General features: G+C 40.7%; 3 protein-coding genes across 4 annotated transcripts; 1 reads left to right on the forward strand and 2 right to left on the reverse strand.

Moving 5' to 3' along the window:
• The first annotated feature begins 244 nt into the window (after positions 1-244).
• Positions 245-3258, forward strand: wnt1 (wingless-type MMTV integration site family, member 1). The gene is made up of 5 exons (XM_072449934.1): positions 245-297; positions 439-549; positions 1495-1748; positions 1908-2173; positions 2251-3258. The coding sequence occupies exons 2-5, from the start codon at positions 449-451 to the stop codon at positions 2740-2742; spliced, it is 1113 nt and encodes a 370-aa protein (XP_072306035.1). The 5' UTR covers positions 245-297; positions 439-448; the 3' UTR covers positions 2743-3258.
• A 9093-nt stretch (positions 3259-12351) lies between these two features.
• ikzf4 (IKAROS family zinc finger 4) lies at positions 12352-18016 on the reverse strand. Of its 2 annotated transcripts, none has more exons than XM_072449941.1 (8): positions 17866-18016; positions 16753-16804; positions 16580-16678; positions 16195-16497; positions 15949-16116; positions 15140-15292; positions 14920-15051; positions 12352-14797 (listed from the first exon to the last, which is right to left on the reverse strand). In XM_072449941.1, the coding sequence occupies exons 1-8, from the start codon at positions 17986-17988 to the stop codon at positions 14004-14006; spliced, it is 1824 nt and encodes a 607-aa protein (XP_072306042.1). In that variant the 5' UTR covers positions 17989-18016; the 3' UTR covers positions 12352-14003. The 2 variants fall into 2 exon arrangements, with proteins under 2 accessions (XP_072306042.1, XP_072306041.1); XM_072449940.1 differs by having other exon boundaries at positions 16577-16678; positions 17866-18015.
• A 997-nt stretch (positions 18017-19013) lies between these two features.
• On the reverse strand, positions 19014-21528 carry dnajc22 (DnaJ (Hsp40) homolog, subfamily C, member 22). The gene is made up of 4 exons (XM_072449951.1): positions 21510-21528; positions 20445-21053; positions 19686-19978; positions 19014-19242 (listed from the first exon to the last, which is right to left on the reverse strand). The coding sequence occupies exons 2-4, from the start codon at positions 20989-20991 to the stop codon at positions 19066-19068; spliced, it is 1017 nt and encodes a 338-aa protein (XP_072306052.1). The 5' UTR covers positions 20992-21053; positions 21510-21528; the 3' UTR covers positions 19014-19065.
• Positions 21529-25841: the final 4313 nt, after the last annotated feature.

Raw genomic sequence — 25841 nt, forward strand, 5'->3', positions numbered from 1 at the left:
CCATTGAAAAGGCTCGGAATAAACAGAGGGAGATGAGAGCAGCAAATCCCCTTTTTATTCCCCTCGTAGCGCTCAATAAGAGAAGAATGTGTTGCCTATCAGTCACCGAGGGGATCAAGTCTTCGGGACTGTCCCACGCGTTCAATGCGCCGTGCAGAGCATCACTAAGCGAGACACAGTGAGGAGGGCTGCAGCAGCAGTATCATCCCGGACACTTAAAACATCTGTCTCCTCTCAACACTCAAGTCAATTAGGTCTGTGCGTCTTTACCTCATCTTTACGCAAGGGCTGTGCTTGGTGAGTTTGTACTTTACGCCACCGTCTACAATTTATAGGATGCTTGTGTATGATAACTTTTAAATAGACTTAAGTTAAGTGTTGTGCTTAGTGCGTTTTGTGGAATTTGGAACATGCATTAAACTTGTTCTTCGCGGGCAGTGAGGACGCAATGAAGAGCCTGGTGCTGCTGCTGAGCGTCAAAGCGGCGTGCGTCCTGCTGGTGTCCTCGCTCTCGGGCACTGGGGCTGTCAACAACAGTGGCCGGTGGTGGTGAGTACATTGTGCCCACAGGCCGAAAGGTCTTATCAGGACTTCATTTAACCTCCAGAGCAGCGCAGTGCTTCATTTGACTTTATACTGTTCTCGGTGCTCAAAATAATGTGTTGGTTTTGGCACTCGTCACATAAAAGCCACCACATGATTTTTAGGCATGTGGCTTCAGCGGGGCCGTGTCCCAGTTTCTTCACGTCATGCTGCTGTTTAGGGTGCATCGTTTTCATTGAACACCAATTATTTGTGAAGAAATAGTTATTATTCTGTGTTTATCATTATACATTTATTTAATATATCCTTACAATATGTTTGGTTTATTTCAGTAGCCTATTTTTGTTGTGTTTAGCTATTTAATGCTTTGACAAGATTTAGAGTACGCATATTTTTAAAATTATATTTGCAATAAGCAAAACGACCACAATGCCTTTTTTAGGCCTAGTTTCTTGTTGGGGTGAGCCCTAAGGCCGTCCATTCATTAAGCTATGTCTTCTTCTCATATATAGGCCAGATCATTTATAAGGCCATGACCCACGGCACCTCAAAAAGCCTGAATAAATTAACAATGAAATTGGTAAGGAAGAGTCTGCGTCTAATGTGCAATTTTGTTTAAATGTTTATAAATATAAAGAACGAAATAATTAGACCTATTAATTTCAGTCTGCAAGGTTTATTATTTCTATTATTTTGATATTGTTTGACAATAATGTTATGTTTAATATTTGTGTTTTATTTTTGTAATATTTTGTAAGTTCATCTTTTCATTATGTTCACTATTGAGTGTCTCTATGGCATAATAATAATAATAATAATAATAATAATAATAATAATAATAATAATAACAATGATATTGATGATAATAGTGATAATATTGGGTTTTTTACTGATGCAAAATAACCTATTCAAAGTTCAGGTTCTGAATAGATTTTCTTCTGTTGTGTCCAGGGGAATTGTCAATGTGGCATCATCTTCCAACATGCTCACCAACTCCAAGAATGTACAGTTGGTCTTGGACCCCAGCCTGGCCCTGCTGAGTCGACGCCAGCGGCGACTGATTCGGCAGAATCCTGGCATCTTACACGCCATCGCTACCGGGCTGCACACTGCCATAAAAGAGTGCAAGTGGCAATTCCGCAACCGCCGCTGGAACTGCCCGACCACCCATAGCCCGGCAATATTTGGCAAAATTGTCAACCGTGGTGAGCCACTGTTATCATTCACATCAGGGAATATTTGGAAGACAGGATGCTAAAGGATCACACAAAATATAAATATTGTTATCATTACATAATCATATCAAATAAAATATTTTATGCGTTGAAGTTGAAAAAAATCTAACTGATGTTCTGTTTCTTCAGGTTGCCGGGAAACAGCATTTATATTTGCCCTTACGAGTGCAGGGGTGACCCATGCTGTGGCTCGCTCCTGCTCAGAGGGGGCCATAGAGTCATGTACATGTGATTATCGCCGCAGAGGACCTGGAGGGCCAGACTGGCACTGGGGAGGCTGCAGTGACAATATGGACTTTGGGCGCATGTTCACGCGTGAGTTTGTGGACTCCAGTGAGAAAGGCCAGGACCTCCGCTACCTCACCAACCTCCACAACAATGAAGCAGGCAGACTGGTGGGTTCAGACCAGAGCACAGGTGGGCATTTTTTTAACTGATCTTTCCAATAACTGATATTGTCTTTCACATGCAGACGGTATCATCAGAGATGCATCAGGAGTGTAAATGCCACGGCATGTCAGGCTCCTGTACAGTGCGTACATGCTGGATGCGCCTGCCCAACTTTCGCACAGTAGGAGACTTCCTAAAGGATCGTTTTGACGGGGCATCCAGAGTAGTTTATAGCAACAAGGGGAGCAACAGAGCTTCTCACAGAGCCGACCCACGGCACTTGGAACCTGAAAACTCTGCACATAAAGCTCCTTCTGCTATGGACCTGGTGTATTTTGAGAAATCTCCAAATTTCTGTTCCTACAACGGCAAGACTGGCACTTTGGGCACCTCAGGAAGAACATGCAACAGCTCCTCGCCCGGTCTGGATGGATGTGAGCTGCTGTGCTGTGGCCGTGGATATAAGTCTCGGACCGAGAGTGTGACAGAGCGATGCCACTGCACTTTCCATTGGTGTTGTCACGTCAGCTGCCTCAACTGCACTAGCACACGGACGTTTCACCAGTGTCTATGAGTTCAACAGAAGATAAACTTATGAATTAACTGGGTGGTGGGCGGTGATGGCCTCTACACTTGTATGGCACACAAATACAAACAGGGTATCAAAATGTGGTAGGTGCTTTGACGTTGCCTTGGTGCTTCTCAATAATAAGAGGGTATTTCATGACAACATTTATGATCCATGTTAAGGGGACATTCTCAACTCATGCCCCATGTTTACACTGTGGATAAATGAGAATTGCGTAAACAGAGGTTTATGTGGTGCAGAATTGATTGCTGTACCCAGGTAGTACTGCAGCCTCTCCCACGTAGGCCAAAGACTGGACACAATGTTTTACAGATGTTTCTGTGGCCACAAAGCCACAAACATGTTCTCATGAACTGGTGAAGTCCTCTAACAAGAGGACATATAGTTAAGAAAACCCATGTTTTGTTTTCTTTAACTGAAGTTTGGCTCTTTTCACATGAAAATGTGTTATGTGTTAAGTAAATCTACCATGGGACCATCAGTCCATACTTGGGCCCAGGATAAAGCCTTTGTGTTTAGATTTCTCTGGAGCTGAATACACCTTAAGATCTTATGGTCCCTCAAACTAACCACATAATGATCCTCAACTGAAAACAGAAACTGCCAAGAAATTAGACAACCAGAAATCTTATTGAGGCTGAGTTTGAATGTATTATCATGCACTGAATATGATTGCATAAAGGGCTAGTTTGGCAAATCTCAGGCACAAATAAATAATGAATTGTAGCTGTCAACCGGCCTTCAACATCAGTCCTATTCTCATTAGGTGTAAGGAAAGAGGAAAAGAGTTCACTGATTTTGATGTAGTATGTAGCAAAGAGCTCCACCAAAAATATAAGTATGAATATGAACAAAGAGTACCAAAATACTGTAAATATTAAAATATAAATGTATTTATAATGCTGTCACATGCACCCCAATAACTGTAAATCAGGCATTAATAGAATCAGCATTTTAAGGTATTTTTTTGACACAAATCCAACATCCAAACCCGCTTGTAATCTGTAACGTAGGTGGTCATGCACTGAATATCTAACATTTTTGTGTAAATAAGTACACAATATTTATTTCTGTAGAAAGGGATTCAATGTTTTTGAGCTTTAGACCTTTTGTATTGAAAAATAGAACAATAAAGTTTATATTTTCAATTAACTTGCCACTGTGAATGGATGCGAAAGATGACAATGCCTGGTATACATTGTGTGTTTGGAAGTTTGGACAACCATCCAAGTGAACAAATAAGCCTGTCCCTGGGTGTCCTTTGCTTAATCCTATTACTAACTCTAAAGAAGCCCTTTTCTGCAGCTCACAAAACATTTCTGCATCTGTGCCCCCAACCACAGAGACTACTTATCCAGCCACAACCCCCAACTTTATACAGTATACATTTACAGAACTTGGAAGCAGAGCCTCATTTACCCAAAACTGACAAGAAATCATATATAGCCATTTCACCTACATGACCAACCAACACTGTACATAAAGTTGTCCAAAATTTGAGACGGTAAAGCATGCCAATATTCAGTGTATTGTGTATTGTGTTTGTGTAAATAAGATAAGATAAGATATTCCTTTATTGTCCCACATGGGGAAATTTCATTGGTGCAACGCAGGTAGATAAATTACAAGCTTCATGACAATTCTGATTTAATTATTCTCGGATTAATTAATGTAATCAATAGATGTTTTTTGTGTACATCTATCTGTAACAAACAGACCAACGCAATCACAGTGTCACAGTCCTAATTGTGCATACATGTCCCAAGAGTTTATAGACGAGGTTTGTGTGATCTGGTGTAAATGTTATGCATAATCTCTCTTTCCCCATGTGAAGAATTAGTCCTAGTCACTGCCAATCATAATTATCTCAACATATCAGCAAAGCATCCTGAAAGCATTGTTCAATACTAGAAGTTTACAGAACCGCACTCAAACAAATTAAGAAAAATTGCCAGACAGATTAGATGTAGAGAAAGACAAGAGTTCAAATGCAATGCCTGAGAGTGGAGCGGGACAGTGGCTGCAGACTGTGTAGGGGGCACAGCCTGTGGGAGTGCTAAGGAGTCAGTGATAATTAGCTCAATTAGTGACAAAGGCAGTGTAATAAATACCGACTTAGTGTCTGGGTCCCTGCTGGCCTCTCCCTGCGCGGCCTGCGATATGGCTCTGGCCTGACGGACAATTCATTAAACTGACAAAATACCCACCGTCCAGGCGTGACGCAGTGAGTTAGCCCCCTACAGGCCCGGTTCATTGTTCTAATTGTCTGGGCTGGAGTCACTTTGTGGACGCCTCCCCTTCACACACCCCGCCTTCACACCCTGACTTCAGAGCGCCCATGGAGTTAATGCTCCTACCTCAGCCTGTAAGTAGGTGATCGGCAGGTTTGGAAAGACAGCAGCAAGCGTTTCTTGGGGTGGGGTAGCTGGTGGGGGGACACGGTGGGATTAGCGAATGGAGGTTGCCTGGGAGTGCTAGGAGCCGCGTCGATAGGAATGTAGGAGAGATGAGTCCTGAAGCTCGGATGCGGGACAAAGCGAGAGTTAATAAGGAAAGATTGAAGGGGCTGGCGACAATGGGCCGCCACCCGAGTCGAGATGAAATTGCTTCCGAGGATTATTGGGAGCGGGTGAGAGCGTCGCACTCTTTGTGTTATCAATGTGTTTGGTTGGGCATTTGTGGGTTTGTTGGTGTGTATGCTGGGGCAGGGGGAGCAGCCCCTGGATTGATGGCAGCCCCTCTGGTTGGGGAGCAGGGGACCTCGAGGAGGCTAACCGGCTGTTCCCACAGTCTGTTCTACTGAAGCCACCTTTGACACACGAGGCTGCCAGGCGGCAAGCAGGCAGCCGCAGTGAGAGGGGCACAAACAAAAAACAACAGATCCGCTTTACAAAACTCATTGAGGAGCAAAGGAGAAAGCATGTTGGAGGTAGCAAGAGGAACAGACAAAGAGACGAGAACATACGGTGACAGGACCAAAATAAAATTGATTTCACCACATTTAATATTTTTGAACCGTTTATTGAACCAGGCTAGGCATAGTCAAATAGAGATGATAGTTAGAGATGAAGAGTTTAAAGACACTTAAACCTCATGTTATTGACGATGTGAATAAATAAATAAGAATTTGACTCCAACCATACAATTATTATGTGACAAGGCGTGCACAGCCACACACAGACAGGACATCACTGGAATCATAATGAACCTCAAAAGAGTCAATGTTTGGTGTTTATTTCGGTCAATTAGTAAATGAAAGTAAGTAAAAACAACATGAGTATGTGTGCATATTTGTACATAACTAACTTTTTTGCACATTCCCATCTCAGTGTGTGCCTGTGTGTTCGTGTCTGTGTGGGTGAGTGGATGGCAGCTGGGAGGCAGACACTGTCCAGAAGAATCGTCCCCTAGCAGCTGACCTTTATGGCAGATGGCAACTCCAGAGTAACAGCCACCCAGCATCACAAAGGACCAGGCCTCCTAACAACTCCATCACTTCATCATCCACGGGCCTGCCATGACCTGTCAGAGAAGAGACAAGTAAAGTCATAATTATGGAAACGGTCGCTAACGAGTATGGCAGCGGGATAAAGTTTACAAAAGACTACTGCAGTTTTTCAAGGTGATTTTTCAGTTTTTTTTACCAACATTATGATGACGAGACAATTTTGTACTAACAGGGATATATCAACATTCAATTTTAGTGCTAACATTATTGTGGGAAGACGCATCACAATGTGACAATTATTCAAATCAAACTTTACTTTTTTTGGACTATAGATTGAACTGAAATGACCTAATTTTACTTGAAATGTCTGACAATTATTGTTTTTTAGTTACCATACGATCTTGGCATCTAATATAGTGAAGGGAAGACACAATATCAACACTTGCAAAGACAATGTATACAGCAAGAGCAATGTTTTCCAAACGGTAGGAATTAATTATTCATTATCAATATTGATATCAGTTATAGTGGGGGATTTTCGTCATAGATCAGTAAAATAATTCTCCAATATATAAAACCAATCTCCATGTACCGTCATTCCCAGTTGGTTTCCACAACCTGGAGCTCAATGCCCAGAAGACAGTGAGATGATCAGGAAAATCATGCCCCCCCTCGCCCTGACAGACTCCCCCATCACGACCATGGGCTCCTTCCTGGCCGACCATCAGCTCCCTCATCAAGAAGGCCCAGCAGAGGATGTACTTCCTGCGGCAGCTGAGGAGAGCCAAGCTGCCAGTGGAGATGATGGTGCAGTTCTACACGGCCATCATTGAGTCCATCCTCACCTCCTCCATCACTGTGTGGTACGCTGGAGCCACAGCCAGGGACAAACAGAGACTACAGCACATTGTGCGCTCTGCTCAGAAGATGATCGGCTGCGGACTTCCATCTCTGCAGGACCTGTACGTCTCCAGGGCTCTGGGACAAACAAGTCGGATCACAGCCGACCCTTCTCACCCTGGACATGGGCTATTTGACCCACTCCCCTCAGGCCGGAGGCTACGGACCAGAACCTCCCGCCACAAGAACAGTTTCTTTCGCTCTCAGGTACACTTCTTAAACACCTGCCACTTAATAAACATGTCAACAATTTGTCCATTTGTGCTGCAAGTAATTTGTTTGTATATAGTCAGTCAAAGTATTTGGTATGAGTTTATTTGGTATGAGTATATCTATGTTAACCCTATTTTTTATTCATGCCTTTCGTTTGATATTTTACTACTGTTATTGTTTTTTTGTGTTGTACCTTTTGACCAAAGGAAGTTCCTAGTTTGTGAATTTTTGTTTTGTCAATAATCCTTTTACTGATTCTGAGAAGCTTTAAGAGGTGGCTGTATGTTTTCACAAAAATAAGTGGGTTCACCATCACAAAAGAGATAGAGCTCAATGGGTCAAACCTAGTTAAATAAAGGTTGTGAACTTAATACAACTTTACTTACATTGGGGGTAATCGGTTTTTGCTACAACAGCAATACAAAAATCGGATATTGGTATCAGCTAAAAAAAATCGCTTGTTGTAATAGCTGATAATCACACATGAGAAAATCACCGTATTAAATCCCAAGGTGAAACCAATTCATGTTTAACAATGGAATCGTATAGAAAAAAAAAAAGAGGAACTCATCGATACATTTATCCACTACAGTTCTCTGCATAAGGCCTTTTCAAATAAGTGTCACTTATTTGACTTTATGCAGAGTTGAGAGGAGGGCATACACCATTCCAGACAATCCCAAACCACAGCTTTTCCTTGTTCCGGTTTTCAGCACATTGTGAATCAGTGGGAATGTGGACAGACCGCTTTAGCACTTTGAGCAGAGAGCCTGGTGTCTGTGGTCACGCTCAGTGGTGCCCCTGTCCAACACAAAGAGGAAGCCCTGCAGTTGAGCTACGACAGACTGGACTTCATCATATTTACAAGGTTTTGACATAATGCTAGGAAGAGCACATTAGACTGGGTCCGATTGCGTGTAGGCTTATGTATTTGTTAATTCAAATAGAACTTAACCTCACTCTAGATCCAAATGTATTATTATCATTATCGTTAATCCATCACCTTTGTCAAAGTTATTTCCTATTAGTGTTGGAAACAGATATTTGAAAGACCATAGACTGGAAAAATGTGTTCCAGGGGGAAAAAAAAGACGGTTAAATGTTTTCTATCAAACATCTGTGAGGCGAACAGACAAAATAAATATAATATAAACAGGCCATAAAACAATTATGTCATATAGTGAGAACAATACAGGTCCTGCAGTTAACGGTGAAAAGATAAGGTGGATAGAAAGGTTAGCGCAGGACAACATTTTGCATACAGCATATTTTAAAGGAGACATTGTGCTTTTTTCAGCTACTAGTGAGTATTGAATAACATACGACATAAGAAAATTCATTTTACATCATCATTTTACATAGCGTTCATTATAAACTAGAATATTGATCCAAAATGGCTTAGAAATTGAAACAGATCCATTGACTTCCTGTTCAAAACTATAAACCTGATAAGATCTTCATAGTGGCTATATATTTTTTTCTTAATCTACACGTATCTCTTAGAGTCTTAGTTTGTCAAATAATCCAAACTGTGGTAGTTAACGGGATGTGGGCCTGCTTAAATTAATAAGCTACTTGGATTCACTCTTAAAAACCTAGTTCAGTTTACAGATATACATTTTTTTCAATTTTTTTAGAATAACTGATAGAGCTTGTATTTTGTATTGTTTTAAAAAAAATTGTAGCCATTGTACAACCTTCTCAATATGAATCAGTTAAGACCTGAATGGTATACAAGAATAAAACTGTATCTGCAATTCCAGACGAGATGTCACAGTAAAGTTTGCTGTGAAAATGCAACTCAGCAATGGGATATTTATCTCTTGTGTGTTGCTAAAACGGGGGAAGATGGATCTGATGTTGGTTTTAATTATGAGCGTCATTTCACAGCAGCCTCGGGTGAATGCTCAGCACTGACACAGAGATACAGGAATGTTTTTTTTTGCTGCGCTTAAGGAACAGAGTGTCTTAAAGGAACTATGAACCATTCTTCTGGCAGCGTTTCTGACGGTGACAGACACAATTGTTCCGATGTTGGTTCAAAGCTCCAATTCAGCTTTCTCATTTTTGACAACCCAGTGAGATACGACTACTTCCACAGCCAATGGACACAACTTACGTGGTCAAAGAAATGATCTACTTAATACACCATCTTTTTGGGACGTGAGAAAAGTAAATGTCACTTTCATAAGCAAAATCTGACTGCATGTTTGTCTGGATCTATAGGCCCACAAACGCTTTTCCTCTGCAGCTCCAGCCACATTATCCAGAGCATGTGGCGGCCAAAGCCTGTAAAGAAGACATTTCTGTTGGCATCTGTTCTTGAATGCAGTGACACGGGGGACAGCCAACCACAGGAGCCACACATCTCCCAATCTACATGCATACTGAGGATTGCTTGCATAACAGAGACGCCCAACTCTATCCTCTCTTCCAAGCACACGTTTTTCTTTCTTTTTCCCTCTCACACTTACAATTTTGGTCCCACCCTTCATTGTTTGAATGTGATATATGCAGCAGGTTACGGGTCTAATCACTTCCAGAGGTATCCCATCTCACGTTGTAGCAGCTTTTCGTTTTAGTATTATAATAAAACACTATTAAACAACAATATTAGAATGATTACAGTAGGTCTCTTACATGACCTGTCGCTGTAATGCCTTCAGTCTTTATTAACACTGGACTGAGATCATTAAAGCACTGCTAATTTTCAACATTAACATCCCTGACCATAAAACTATGTATCTGAGACATAAATGGAATGGAAACAGCAGGGGGGAGAAAACAATAAATGTCACAAAATGAAGCAAATGTCAAGGACTATGCTCAAATAAGATGGCTATCTATCTATAGTCAATTGGAAAACTGACATATATGAAGCAGTAAACAGTAGTGTTCTATTAAAGCCAGATTACAGAGACTACGGTGAAGTAAAGACCTCGGAGCATGATAGGTGACATGAACTTTGTAAGAGTAGCACCAGAGGAAGCCCTTGAACCCAGCAAAAATACACAGGCAGCTTGAAATTGCTCAGTAAAAACAGCTAACTGTCACTTCAGTTTGTCCCAATTTGCCATTCTCACATTCCTGTATGATTGAAATGTCACAAGGTGAGTATCAATGAACAACACATGGGGAAGAGTAGAATAGCTGAACAGTGGCAGTGTGTGGGGAGGGTCTCTTTTACGCCTATACTTTCTTCAGATGTCCTTTGGTATGTAAACACCTCATTTACTTTGGCTTCATCTTGTTCAATTTTAAATCTAAATTAAGGTGGCACAGATGGGAAATAAAAGCGTTCGTAATCTCTGTCAGGTGTATAAAACATGATTTGTTCAACGTGTCTGGTTGTACGCGGTTTCCGTGTTGAGGAACAGGCTCTGGGGGCTAGATTATTTGTGAATGTATAAGAATGTTCATGGGCATTACTGGGGAATCTGCGTTTCAGTTTTATGCAGCTAAAACCTGGAACAGTCTTCCTGAAGATGTGAGACAGGCTTCAACTCTGACAATGTTCAAATCTAAGCTAAAAACAGTTTTGTTTAGCTGTGCATATGACTGAAAGGATGTTTTCTTTTTTCTTTGCACTCTTCTCTTTTGTTTGTGATTTTATTAGTTTAGAAAATCAGTTGGAATTTAGTTAATTTTATTGTATTTCTGTTTCTGTAATTTCTTTGTGATTTGAATGCATTTTTCCTGCTGTGAAGCACTTTGAATTGCCTTGTGTATGAAATGTGCTCTACAAATAAACTTGCCTTGCCTTGCCTTACTGTCTCCAGACCAGATGCCTCTCTTCAACTGAACCCCTTCTGCCCTTTTACCTGCTCAATGTGGGCCCTTTGGCGCCATCTGCTGGTCCTCTTGTCTCCTCTGAGCGCATGAATAATGTTTGTTAGTTTTGTTTTTTGACTACTATAATTCTTCACTGTAAAATCTTGATTGTTGAGACTTTAATTTTAAACACTCAGCATAGACAAGACGAACACATGGCAGTGATTTGATGTAGAGGCCTCAGTATCCTGGTTTAGTGCGCCCCCTGTTGGTTTACATGATACACTACACTGATGAATCACTGTCTTTGTTTACCAGAGCAAGTGTGCATTGCATTTGTGTAGCCTCCTGTCAATGAAGAATGACAAAACACACTAAATATTTTAAAGGTACTTTTTGTGTTCTGTCACATATGTCCATTGTTTGTGCGTTTGGTTGTTGTTTTTATGTCTTTTTGTGCACTTTGGACTTTTTGTGCATGTCTTTCCAGTGTGTTTTTTTTAACTGCAAATAAACTGGACTTAAGTAATAATAATGCTGAGGAAAATCTGCAGCTTCCTCCTCTACCCTCACCAACCACACGATGGCGCAAAAACACCAGCTTCAAAAACAAAAATCATAAGGAGATCAGAGTGTTGTATTTTTTGCTTTGTGCGTTGTTTAACCCAGGTCAACAGTGACAAATTATTATGTTAAATTAGCTGAGATGGAGGCCGAGCTGCTGAATGGACAGAACCTGCATCGAATAATTCATCAAAGAAAAGTTGGGATAGGTAAAATGATTGTTGTTTGACTCAGAGTCCCAAATTCATCCCATTTATTTTATTTTATTATTATTTTATTATTATTATTTTTATTTTTTTAATCTTTATTTTTCCCTTCCATTCCTTATTAGGAAATGAGAGGTTTTTTCTATCGGAGTTTTTGTTTATAAGAGTTTTGTTTATAAGAGTTCTTCTATTAAGAGTGTTTTTTAATCTTCCTATATGTTATCTCTCATTTTCCTCTGTATCTACCTGCGTTGCAACAATGAAATTTCCCCATGTGTCGACAATAAAGGAATATCTTATCTCATCTTATCTTAAAACAAGTAGACCTATTATAAGTTAAGGTAGCCGACGGAAAAGGGCTGTTAAAATAGAGCCTAATTGTGGCGGGGGAAATAAAATAAAAATTGTTTCAAGTTGTATGATGTTTAACCTATCCAGTTTAATTATTATTATTTTCTTAAATCATAAAAAGTCTGAACAAAACAAAACAAATCACTTAGCAAACATTACTTTATTGACAGTAAAAAGTTTCCAGAATATTTAGGGGCACATTTGTAACTGCAATTACATCTTGGAAAGCAACATGACTTTGAAATTATGAGGCAGTACATCTTAAAACTTTGAGGTAACGTGTTTTGTCATGTTACATCACTAACAAAATATCGAAGAACATTAAAAGTCCACACAAGAAGACAAAAATCCATGCCTCGTTTTTCCACTGTCCGAAATAGCTTCACATTTGAAAAATAATTCACAGATCAAATAAAAGCATTATATGACAGGCACACATGCTACACTCATTCGCTCCATCTCTACTTTTAAACCCAAGTGCATTTCAGTTTCAAGTACATTTTGCCTGCAAGTAAAATAAACTGAGTAAAACTATGAAGCAGCAAACCCACAAAAACACATAAGAATACTGAGTTTGGTCTCATTCATTTTCCCAATATAAACATAACCAGACAACTCACCGTACGGTAGCAATAAGGTATTCAGGTGCTTTAAAGAAGCAGGAGGTAACATTTTATGGATATGAGGAATATGCTGGATAAGATTTGGAATATAGCTGATGCAAATACACCAAGGCTGAAACAAACACTATATAACCACAAAGAGTAACCCAGTAGAGTGAAGTTGTTTTCTAATTCTTATAATCCACCCTTTTGCCATTAATTAAAAAAAACCTTCCAAGGTAAACTGTAAAAGATTCGTAGTAGCTGCGTGAAGATTGCCAAACCAGTGAATCAGAAATGCACTGGTGTCGCACTTTGCTTCATCAGTTATTATCCACATGCTGTATTTTATCTGCCGTACAGCTAAGTAAAACGCCATCGAGTGCTTTAGCAAATATTGATTCAGCTACAGGGAACCTAAAAGTGCAGGGCTTTAGCACCCAGGCTGTCTCAGCTGAGCTCTGTACACTCTTCGACTCAGGTCTGATCTGCACCAGTTCTCTAAGGCCTGTTTAAGCATCCGAAACTCAAGTGTAAGCCCTGAACCCGCATTTTAACTTAAAGACGACAACCTCCAGACTTTTCCACCATTTCCTGTCTCATACATGTGCAACTGCAAATACAGTCTCCTTGGATCAGAGGTCAATTCTCTCTGTTGAACCCTACTGTAAACAATACAACAATTCACTGTTGTAGAAGTTAAGGCAACCCAATTCTGTGCTTTGTCTATGACAAAGGCTCCTACAAGACCCAGAGGCACAAAGCTCTCAGTGCATATAAAGCTTACCTGACTCTCAACAAACTACCCTTTTATGCTGCACAGTAGTTAGGGCATACTAAGTGCACCCTTTAGTGTGTCCATTGTACTGTGCATATCACTCGTGCGCTCAAGACATATTCACTATTTGCTCAAAAATGATGGCTCGGCAGGACATGAAAGCACCGCGCCCCTGTCACTCTAATACATTTAGAGGAAATCCCCTAAAAAGGCACTTTAGAAGCAAATGAGTTTTACCAGATGATTTGATATGAGTGTGCAATCCTAAATTTGATTTCACATTCTTTTTAAAAGGTGCAATAAAAAGATTCAATATTTAGGTTCAGTTAAAAGTTCGCTTACAATACATGTATTTAAAGCCACTATTCTGGTGCAGAGCAAACGTGAGCCTACGACAGCACTGTGTTCACCTCTCAGCCCACCTGGTGTTCTCCTCGGCTGATGTGTGAGGAGAACTCGTAGCGGTCATGGCTGCTATGGCCGCAGATGTTACACTCAAAAGGCTGGCGGAAACCGTGACATCCCATGTGAATGGTGAACAGGACATGGTCCAGGAAGAGGATGCGGCAGTGGCGGCAGTGAAAGGAGCGCACTGGCCGACCGTCCCTGTCTAAAACCTGCAGGGTCTCCCTGGAGGACAGAGGTGAGAGAGGGCTCCTCTTTACTGAAGCGGGGGGCACGGGGCTGGCTTTCACCCACATGGTGTCCACATCTTTGGCCTGGTTGGGGCTGGAAGTGGGGTGGCTGCGGGACAGGGGGGCATTGTGGAAGTGGAGGTGGTGGTTGTTAGAGGTACTTGTGGGTCCTGTAGCCCTTGTGCTCTGCTCTTCTGCTGTACTCTCTGTGTCTGTGGAGTCAGGACAGCCGTTGGGTGAGGTGGTGAGGCTATGAGCTGAGGGTTGGTCATCCTGGCTTTCACCTGGATCTCTACCTGTTAAACAGAAAGGCAACCCACTTCCTGCATGGGCTCGTTGGCCCTGAGGAAGTAAGTTGTTATTTAAGGGGCCCATAACTGACAGATAGGTGGGATAGGGCTGAGATTGTGAGGAGGGCTCATGGTTGCCTTCTTTGCTTCTTGTGCTTTGCAGGAGTAACCCTCCCACAGAGTCCTGCCCAAAGTGAGCGCTCAAGAGTTCCCCCTCCTTCTCAGAGCCAGAGGACAGTTCATAAGGTGCGTCAGGTAGGTCCAGATGCATGTGCTTTTCACCTTTCATTGAAACATGCAAAAAGAAGTAAATTTTTTTATTTAATTTTTTATCCCAGCTCAGTAAACAAAACTGTTTTTAGTATTAGAAGCATGATCATATTTAAAATGTGGAAAAATCATACCTAAGAATTTTTGTGGCGTTGATCTTTTGCGCTTAGTCATACTAATTGACAGTCTTTCTGCAAAATGAATTTTATCATTGGACGGTTGAAGAACTGTCTTGGTTATGGTTTCCATATTTACCGATTTGTCATCTAAAAACAAATATAAAGAGCAGATTATAATTTGATCTCAAACATCACTTCTGCGCTCATAACATTAGACAAAGGGACAGTCTCTGACCATGTGTTGTGTGTGCGCCTCCTGATGCCTGATTGTCCAAACTCTTTAAATAACTATGGCAGCGCTCCAGATGTTCCTCCAGCGTGCTCTGTTGTTTGTAGCTGCGACTACAATAGCTGCACTTAAAAGGTTTTCCCACAGTCGGAGAAGACACTGCATAAGAAAACAGCAGAAAATATGTGCATACGTTTGAAGATGTACTTTTGAGAAATTAACCAACCGCAATACTTGGCATTCGGAAAATGAACTGACGTCAATTACAGTTAACCAGAAATGGAGACTGTTACCAGACCTGTGAACACCTGTCAATATTTTTTCTAACAAAAAGGATTTCCTGTTTTCAAAACCATTAAATGTCAATTTCTCAAATGCTCATTCTTCTGGTAAACAATGATACCCATTTCCTTTTGCCCTCAGGCCCTCTTTGCATGTGATTTTGAAGTAAGCGTTTTCACTCTCACTTTAGCAGGTCTAGTGTTGTTGAGCTAAAATTGTCCTGACAAATGTACACAATTTTCCATAATTTAAAACAATATAAAACTTTTCACTTTTAGGCCCCATTAACCTCCATAAAGTAACAGATCTTTAGCCTACAGCTCCCTGTGACTTCAAAAACATGTTTTTACACAGAAAATCAGGTGGTTTTGTTTAAAATTCTTAGACTAGAATTTTCTTGAACTTTTCTTGATTCGTTTGCTATTTTTAGAGGTGTTAGTGATCCAAAAAGACAAAAATAGGCTTAGTTGCATAGTTAATCTTTCCCTGTTGTTATATAAACCAGTGTATTCTTGTATTATTCTTGTATTTACCTGCATGAGTGCGTAAATGCCCCGCCAAGGCATCTCTCCGACGGCAGGCGTAGTTGCAAATTGGACATTTGAAAGGCTTTTCTCCTGAATGTAATTTAATGTGCCGTAACAGGTTCCCCTTTTGAGTGAATGAGGCCCCACACTGGTTACACTGGAATGGTCTTTCTCCTATACAATCACATTTACATTAAAAGAAAATCATGATTTATTTCTAGAAAATGATAACAGTTTAGTTTCTTCTCTCACCTGTGTGACTGCGCTTGTGCACCATGAGCACATTAGGTCCAATGCAGATCATACCACACACCTCACACTGGAGTTTACCGTTGGGTAATCGGATGGGCCCAGGAGAAGATGGAGTGTTGGGACTGGCCATGTCACCATATACACTGACCTTGTCTCGTCTAGACAGAGCGTACCCTGCACCTCCATCGTCCAAGGGATCCCCTTTGTCATTCAGCGGATCGTCCTTGGCTTCCTCTGTGTTCTCGGGCTGAGGAGCACATGGTGACTCATCATCACTGCACAGCTCAACCTTAATGGAGTTAGCTGTTTTAGAAAAAGAACACACATTAATAAGAGCACATATTCTAAAGGCAATGATGCACAAACATGACTAAATTATTACTACTAAGTGAATGCTGAGGGGACGACTTCTGACTGTGGGGAGATTTTGAAGGGCCCTGCTGCCCGCCATAATAGTCCTGTTCTGTCGACCCTCCCCCATTGCCTGAAGCACAAAAAATGCTTTTATTATTAAAATTAACAAAGTTACAAATCTATGCTTTATAGTTTGAACTATACCTGCACATGTTCTTCCATTGCAGTCATCAGCATTCATTCTCTCACCAGACTTCTGCAAAATCAATCAAATAAAACTGTTAATCTTGTAATTATAAATCAATAATTACAACTGACGCTAATATTGTTTCTTGATTAGACTGAATGAATGAACCCTTGAAATGAAACCCATACCACAAACTCTTTCTCTAATGAAGAAGATTGTAGGAGGAGTTCTGAGGGAGGATGTCTTTTATCATTACAGCCTCATTTTTACTGCAACAGCGGAGGAAAAAGAAGAAGGAAAAAGCCTTGCCATGGGAACTACAACTAAAAAAATAAATAAAAAATGCTCAATGCTGTTGAATAAAGCCCAGTGCAAAGAGTCATGCACGCAGCAGGCAGTTTGGACTTATGTCACCTACTTAAGGGGAAATGTAATGAGTTCAGACATGGCCCTAGCTCTTTGTATGATGTGGACTACATACATGTGTCATTTTGCGTGGCGCTGCACCTTTTGCTCAAATGGATGACAACAGCGGAGCGGCTACTCGCGGGGGGGCAAAAGGCGGAGACAACTCATCGCGGTGGGGGAAAAGCAACACCGCGCACGGCAGAGCAACAGGCGCTGCTGCTGCTGCTGCTGCTGCGGGAGACGCGCCAGTCACACCGGGGCACGGCGACTCAAACGGGGACGTGCGCGGCGCCAACACCTGCCTGACAACCGTCCACACACAGCGCACCACAATAAAAGACAAGCCACACATGCAGCGGCGGCGGCGGCAGCAGACGTGTTTTTGTGTCATGTCCAGCGGCTACCTGCTTAGCCAGCATTAGTCAAATATGCGGTCTTTACGGCTCAAACGCGGTCCGCGAGGACAAAATGGCACAGTGGCCATCGGTGGAACGAGTCGCGACGGTCCAAACGGTCCGCGTGAACACCGCTGTCAGCAGACACAACGTGAAAACTGGCCTGGGCTGTACAGTGTTTCTCATGAGCCCCGTTGCTATGGCACCCGACCACACGACAAATGGCATTCAGCAGCAACTATTCAAAAACACGCCGTACTTTCGCATGAAAAGGCGCGGATGGTTCCCGCCGCGCGGCTCCGCGGACTCGGCGAGCGTCCGTCTTACCTGGCGGCCGAGTGCTATTTGTCTCTCTAATTGTCTGGATCGCCGTTTGTTTTCCCAGGCGACGACAGCATCTCCGGGATTTTTTGTACCTGGGAATCCCTTCAAAACAACTTCCGGGCCCATGCTGGGATGATACAGACCTAATGATTGTACAACAGAGCTCCTGATGGACGGAGCGCCGAATGCATCGATGCGTGTCATCTGAGGGCACAGGTGGACTGGAATGTGTCAACATATTAAGACTATTCATTATTTTATTATTATTATTTTTATTTTTAATCTGATATCTTATTTTTATGACTTTATTGTTTTGTGTTGTGCATCGATTGATTGAATGTTGTTCTCTGACAATGGCAGTAAACCTGATCTGATTCTAGTTCTGATTCTGAGGTGAGTGTGGGACACGGGGATGTGTGATGACCGATGTGACCAATAAGGCTATGAATGTGTCCAAGGCTGTCACTGACAATGTGGTGGATCGACTTATTGATTAAGTTGGTTTCTGGTTGCGCTGAGTGGCCTGTTTTGTAGGCATTGAAAAGTAATTCTGAAGATTATGTCACACAAGTGGGACATTCATTCTGGAAAAGCTGCCCAGAAAGTCTGTTGCATTTATTTAACTCCTTAGAGTGAACTGTACTAAAGCCTGAGCTAAATTGTTTTTGGGTCATTTCATTGTATGTTACTTAAATCAAGTATAATCTAATATATATATATATATATATATATAATATATTTTTGTGTGTTTGTTGGTTTATTCTGCTTAAGCCTGAAGTAACAGTAAAGTACATTAATATGATGTTAATACAAACATTATATGCTACAAGATAGCAGCAAACTTGTTTTTATGTCTGTAATACAGGAAGACAATAGAAGACCAATAGTGGTTGGTATTGTTATTATGTAATTAATCAATAGTAGGCTAATAGAGCTAAATATTTGTTACGGTTTATGCTTTCATCGGCAGCCCTAGTCTTCCTGGAGTTCTCCTTAAAAGTGTCTTTACATAATTCAAATGAGCAAAACATTTAAAAACATATAAAAAACAACAACACACCATATAAATAATGGAAATGGTTGCATATGCATCGATAATAAAATATTAATAAGACAGAAAATGAAAATTGAAATTATAATGAAAATTAGTCTTTCATTGTTGCATCCTTTATTTCAGTTAAATTAGTGATTCAACTACAGCATCTATCTGAATCTGTTTGGTTTGTAACGCTTGGACAGGAGTTGATAAGCCTCATGGATGTTCACAAACATGGCTTCAGCCTCCTTGCTCGGGTTATGGTCCGGGTGCCATGTCCTAACCAGCTCTTTATAACTCCGACTTATGTCTTCATGTGTGGCCTCTTCTGACAGGGACAGTATCTACAAACAAACAAGCAGATAAATCGACATAAAATAGAGTAAAACTGCATGTTCCTGAATGAAGTTGTGGAATTTGATGGTTTGATTTGTTTTGAGGTGCTACAAAGAATGTGCATTGATAAATTTCAAATGCTAGAAACCTGTCCACCAGACCAGTTTGGATGTCGATTCCAAAATCTTTGCCTTGGTCATTTCTGTTAGAGACAAATTCTCTGATAGAAAATGTTTGGTGGCTGTATGAATTAAATTAATACAAAAATGAGACAGTCTTTGGGAAGCTCTTTGTATCAGATCTTGACGATTCATCTCCTAAAGTCATCAATACTGTACAATCTCAGGCATAAAGCTCTTTGCATGTCTTCATTATGTGTGTTTTGTGTGCTGCTAAATATTGCATGTGATACAGTGTAAGGGAATACAAAGTGCCAGTGACATTTGCTGACCTTTAATGCGTCTCTTTCTTTCTCTGTGTATACTTTGAGCAGTATTTCCAGCACCCTCCTCCAGGCCTCGTCAGAGTACCCTCCTCCAGTCAGAGCACACAGGATCCTGTATGGCATCAGAAGAATGTACTCCAGCACATTTCTGAGCCAAGGTATGAACCAGAACATATCCAGAAGTGCCGACAGACAGTCAGATAAGTAATACAGAGTAGCCGTGGTGTTGTGGAAGATGCAGTAGGCCACGGGAGCAGAAAAGACCAGCAATCCTAAACCAAGGTAGTAAAGGCGGGGTGCTAAAAGAGGGAGAAGGAGATTATAAAGTCGTTTTATTTCAAAACACCTTTAGCACATTAAACTATTCCAGTACATTTTATTACATAATTATTAATAGTATATGTAACAAATGACTTATTCATATTAATCTGTAATCTCTGCAGTCAACAACTGACATGAAATCATCTTGGTGTCATGGGTGATGTGAAGCTAACTGGAGGCACTGCTCTGTCTTAAACTCTGTTACTCATGTAAAACTTAATTTTTTTCATAATACACAATCTCACTATAAAAAACAGATTTAGTTGGAACTACAACAGGTGAGCTGATTTGTGCTGTCAAACAATCCAAACGCGACCATAAATGGCTCCTGAAAATAGATCTTTTTAGATACATTTTTAAAAGATAATCTAAATTCAAATGTATCTGGGTTTGTGATGTCCCTGCAAAGTATCATTGAGCACTAAATTTGCCGAAGCATCTTACCTAGGCCTTGCTTGGCCTGTAGTGGTTTCTCTCTTCGATTCTGTGAAGCCGTGACACTTGCAGCCACACTAATGGGGACAAGTGATAGTCTGCTGCCATAGAAAATAGGGGCGGCTATTAGGCAAGTGGTCAAGGTTTTTTTAAAGTCTGATGTTTGATGACCCACTGTAGACACCAGGTGTACTCCGGCTCCCACAAACAAGGGAAGAACCAGTAGGTAGAAAAAGCTGAGAGAGTTAAGTCCCAGCAGAGCCAGTGCGCCAAAATAAATGCCCATGCACACCTGTCCAGCAAATCGGACCGGGCTTATTGGTGGGACGACCGGTGGATGAGGCTGGTGAGGTTGTTTCAGTCTCTCTGTGTCTCGATTGGCTGCAGCAACGTATGAAGGGATAAGTATGAACTCTCTGACCCAGCCCAAGCCAAATCCTCCGAGGGTCACCATCCATAACAACGCATGACTGTCTCTTTGTAAGTAAAGGTGGTGAAGTCCCAGTGGACCACCAATAGCCCATAACGCATAGGCCACTGTCACACTCTTAGGCATTCTCCGGATTTAATGGCTTATGAATGTAGACTATTAGACATCTTTGGCATTGGGTTTCAGACCTGCAACAGAGAAACAGAACGTGTAAACAGATTTATATATGATGGTCCTGTGTTGTTTGCTCACAAGGACTGGCTCATATTAAATGTGTTATATTAGTAAGTAAGAAAGTAACAGCAGATAAAAGGCCTAAGTGCTTTACAAACATCATTTAAAGTCTAGTAATGGTGTGGTGATCTAAATAAGTTTGACACTCTTGTCAAATCTGTGTATGTTATGACATTTAGAGCAGTAGTAGAAGATTTAACCCCCGAGTCACATGCGTTAGACAACATATTTACATCACATGTAATCTATATTCAGGCCCGTCAAGTTGATTTATTCATCAGAAAACTGCTGACATCGACAGTACTTATCATGTAATACCTAAACTAATTACCATAAATGGTTACTACCAATCACCAAGACATCATTAATTTGAAGCAAAGATTTCTGAAAAAGGTCCAGGATCAACTTACTTGCTGTGCACATTATTGAATTCCAGTCAGTTTGTTTGTAGGTTTGTAGGTTGTTGCAATGCTTGATGGACTTTGGATTTAGACAATGACTGATTGGTCATCTGAGGTGACGCATGATAATGTGGACTACAGCCTTGACTGTTTCAGTAGAACTATACGCATATGCTTAAGTGAACATAAGCTGCTCATTCATTCATACATATAATAATTACACAATTTAATTAATCTATAAAAAAAATACAAGTGTAAAATGAACCAGCAGATGTCATTAATTTTGATCTTTCCCAGACCTAGGCACTGACACGGATTATGAGGCAATTCATTTGCACTTGGCCTCCTCATCCAGACAGACGATGCTTCAGATAATCCTGATGCTCTTTATTTTGAAGTCTGTATCAGAACTTGACTCATTGATCATTGTGGCAAAATGAGTGTCTAGTATGCAAAAAACCCTATAATATGAGGGGATCGTCACACATTATGACATAATTGGAGCGCGTGAGTGAAGCAACACTCTAAATGAAGCAATGACATCATCTCCACAAAACGGGACTTCTTGGTCACGTGACTCGAGTCATCTCATTCTTTGGTAGGATTTGTAATAATCCCCTTAATAAACATTTTCTTCTATAATGTAATATTCAGCCTTTCAGATATAAAAAAAATAAATAAATAAAAATATATAAAATCATAAAGGCTAATTATTTATTTCCTAGTTGAATCATCTAATAAGGATTTGTAATGTAAAGAAGCATTAGGAATGTAAACACCTCTTTGTAGTAACAGGTATGTGAGGCTTACATGCTCCAGAGCTGTGTCAGGTGGAGAGTTGGCCCAATGAGGAGGCGTGGCTGACAGGTGGAGTATAAAGACACCAGCGGACAGGAGATGAGCAGACAGTGGTGTTATTAATGTACAGATACTTTGTATGTTTTACACAAGGTGCTTGCATTAGTGATGGCCAAATGAAGCCCCATGAAGCCCCATGAGCCATTTAAGGCTTTAGCCAATTGTATCGATACATGAGTCGATGCCTCGCAAGGTGTTTCGTTTGCTCCACTGCGCCATCTTGTGGTCAAAAAAATGTAATGCATGTAAGATAGTACAGTCACAGCCCAAATAACCAATTTTTTTGAGAAAATAACACCAATACACAAAATATTAATGATCTACCCGATGATGCGTATTTATTCCATAACAACAGATGATGCCACAAGGTATTTTAACTGGGCTTGATCAGGCCTCGATCTCATATTCTCCTGCTCCTGAGACAAATAGATCACTAGTCAGCCAAACAGACATCTGCATTACCTAGATTTGTAAAAGTATGCGACTATTTCAAGATTTCATTGACCACAACATTGTGATAAGGGAAAAGAAGCTTTATTTAAATTGAGACACTTAACGTTAAACAATCCCTTTCCTAGACCCAGGCACTGCCACGGCTGATGAGGCAATTCATTTTTGCTTATTCATTTTTATTTAAAAACAAGATTTTTTCAACAGTTCTAGGCTTGAGACAGCTTCTTTTTTTACTCACAACCTAACCAGCCTTCGAAAAAACCCTCTCACAGGGTACCGAGGAGGCAGGAATGCACAAAAAAACTGTATTTATTATAATAAATATGTTTTTTGGTGTTCCAGTAGTTCAACAGATTCATTCGGTTTACATTTATTTCAGCCAGGTATCTGTCGACCTCCACAATGGCATCTGCTGAGGCACTAGAGCCGCGCCTCCTTTGGTCAACTGTAGAGTCCAACAGGAACCATTATTCACCTAAAAGATTAAAATGCAAATTAGAAATCAATATGTACAGCCTTTTAGAATACACCAAATGAAAAAAAAAAAAAAAAAAACGCATACACTTATGTATATACTATTGAAATATACCCGAGTTGCTGGGGCCAACAGGGGCTTCTGGTGGACGGGTTGATTTACTGCCTATTTAGGCACGCACATTCAGATTTGAGTCCTCAAAATTTAGCGCGTTGACACAGAATGGTGCAGTATCTTCCTTAGAGGAATCACCTTTGAGGTGGACACTCTTTTTTCCTCGTTAGCCTGGTATGGTAAATGCAAAGGGAGGCACTTTGCTATACAGTCCATTTCATTGGATGACAGTGGATTTACATCCGTTTTCAGTGTTGCTAGAGCTGCTGCCACAGGTTCCCTTTGGTCATACAACCGTTCCAGCATAAGGAATGTGCTTTTCCAGCGTGTGTCAACCTCTATGATCCGTTTTTGTTCCGTCTTCCCATTTGTGTTTGCACCAGATCAAGTATTTCTTTTGCAGTGGTGCTGGTTCTGATGTACGTCACAATCCTTCTAGCTTTTGTGCGCATGTCATTTAGAGTGGCAATGTCATCAAAAGATTTTCAGAGCATCAAATTCAGGCCATGTGCAATGCACAATGAACACCTTATTTGTAAAGTCCTTGCACATGCAATCATGTTTGCAGCTGCAACAGTTATAATCCTCATCAATAAAGTGACATGTGATGGCGAGGTAGGCCTCCATGTTGATTGAGATCCACATATCAGCGGTCAGGCTTACAGCTAACACTTTCTGGACCTCCTCTTTAGCCTTTTCCTTTGCCTTGCTATGTTTTTCCTCCACGGTCGTCTTCAATGCCTTAAAGAGAGACACAATAGCAATTTTTATTTAAGCACAAATAAAGCAAAAACATGTATAATGCACACTTTTCTAGTTGGGAGCACATCGTTTGGGGCCACCAACCTCATGAGTTGGCGAAACCCCACATCTTCCACATTTGTAAATGGCTGCAAATCTTTGATGACAAGATTCACAACAGCTTGATCTAATTGTGACTTTGTGCCTGCTGGTGAGGATGATCAAATACAAGCAAATTTAATTTCACAAAAACATGACATGGGGTATGAAAACAGATTATAATTAACCTTGAGTTACTTGGTGCATTTTCAGGTACTTCAACAAAATGTAAAGCTCTATAAAGCCTAGGCATTGCCAAAGTCAGTGTTGGGAAAGTTCACTTTTTACATGAACTAGTTCAGTTTATAGTTCATAATTCAAAATTTTGAACTAAGTTCACAGCTCAAAAAAATGAACTAGTTCAGTTCTTTTTTTCAATATTATGCAATAATTGTTCTAAATTATTTCCACAGCCCATATACAACTAAAGGCAGCAATTATTGTATTAGTTTAATGCTAAAAATATGTGTCAGATTTCATCTTCATATCCAATTTAGAATCCTTACACAACCAGGATTTACATTCACATTCATCATAAAACTCACGTAACTGGTCGTAGTAGGGCGACTCCTGCTGCTCTGTTGACCACACGTTGCGGTCGCGTCAACACTGCTTTTTGTTTTGATGCGCATGCGCAGTGCTCTACATAGCCCTCACACTTGCCAGACACTGGCTCTTTTTGGGCAACTTAACAGTGTGTTTTTCACCTGGAAGTCTCTAGAAATCTGACACTTTATTGAACGAAAATAAAAAGAACGAATTTGCCGTTCACAGACACCAGAATGAACGCGTAATACCGTTCGTTCAGTTCACGTTCACCAAAATTATGAACGCGTTCATGAACTTTCGTTTAGGCACAACACTGGCCGAGGTGTTATGATTATAAGCAAATTATTGGCTCTTTATCACAGATCTTACATCTCACCTAAAAAACAAAAAAATACATTATATAAACATTAATAATAATAAAATCCTTGTTGTTTGCCATTTCAAAAAACTCCCAGACGGAAGATGTTTTTCTTTTGACCATTTTGGGAGCTTTCTTAACTACTAAGGCCTGTCTTATCTAGACAAACATGAAATACAAACTGTGAAATAAGCCTCAAATACAAACCCATGTTATTTATTTTATCTAAGGACATAGCGTCTTTGGGTCACTGAAAAGCGCTATATAAATAAAAGTTATTATTATTATAGCATTGGACGAACCAGATGCAATGTTTTAAGTGTATGTAGCGGAATATGTTAATTTTCAACACCTGTCCATTGGGCCAATTTAGAGTTTTACAATTTTACCTAACACATGCATGTCTTTGGGAGGAAGCCGAACCCATGATCTCCTTCTTGGGAGGCAAGAGCGCTAACCGCCTTTGCCACTGTGCACCCACCTGCACCCACCTATCTGAAATACAAACCTGAAATACTAAACTGGACTGTCATTCTAACTCTTTACCACTATCTAGGGTTGCCAACTAGCTCAACCCCAAATGAGGGACACTTTCTTCCAACAGCTGACCAACAATAATGGAAATGGCAAGGTTTTATTAGTCATAACATAAACCTACTAATTTCAGTGTAATTTTGGCAAACTACTACTGTAC

The sequence above is a fragment of the Eucyclogobius newberryi genome, unplaced genomic scaffold (genome assembly GCF_026437365.1).
Source record: "Eucyclogobius newberryi isolate DKJ021-1_F unplaced genomic scaffold, fEucNew1.0.hap1 SCAF_17, whole genome shotgun sequence".
NCBI lineage: Eukaryota > Metazoa > Chordata > Actinopteri > Gobiiformes > Gobiidae > Eucyclogobius > Eucyclogobius newberryi.

Bases quoted from the DNA above. Each gene is read 5' to 3' on its own strand.
- wnt1 (XM_072449934.1), top strand. From the start codon at position 449: ATGAAGAGCCTGGTGCTGCTGCTGAGCGTCAAAGCGGCGTGCGTCCTG. The intron at 550-1,494 runs GTGAGTACATTG...TGTTGTGTCCAG, and splicing joins AACAACAGTGGCCGGTGGTG to GGGAATTGTCAATGTGGCAT. The intron at 1,749-1,907 runs GTGAGCCACTGT...CTGTTTCTTCAG, and splicing joins TGGCAAAATTGTCAACCGTG to GTTGCCGGGAAACAGCATTT.
- ikzf4 (XM_072449940.1), bottom strand. From the start codon at position 17,988: ATGGGCCCGGAAGTTGTTTTGAAGGGATTCCCAGGTACAAAAAATCCC. The intron at 15,293-15,948 runs GTAAATACAAGA...TTTCTTATGCAG, and splicing joins GCATTTACGCACTCATGCAG to TGTCTTCTCCGACTGTGGGA. The intron at 15,052-15,139 runs GTCAGAGACTGT...ATTTGTTTTTAG, and splicing joins AGGCGCACACACAACACATG to ATGACAAATCGGTAAATATG.
- dnajc22 (XM_072449951.1), bottom strand. From the start codon at position 20,991: ATGCCTAAGAGTGTGACAGTGGCCTATGCGTTATGGGCTATTGGTGGT. The intron at 19,979-20,444 runs GTAAGATGCTTC...TCCCTCTTTTAG, and splicing joins ACAGGCCAAGCAAGGCCTAG to CACCCCGCCTTTACTACCTT. The intron at 19,243-19,685 runs GTCAGCAAATGT...GTTTGTTTGTAG, and splicing joins AAGAAAGAGACGCATTAAAG to ATACTGTCCCTGTCAGAAGA.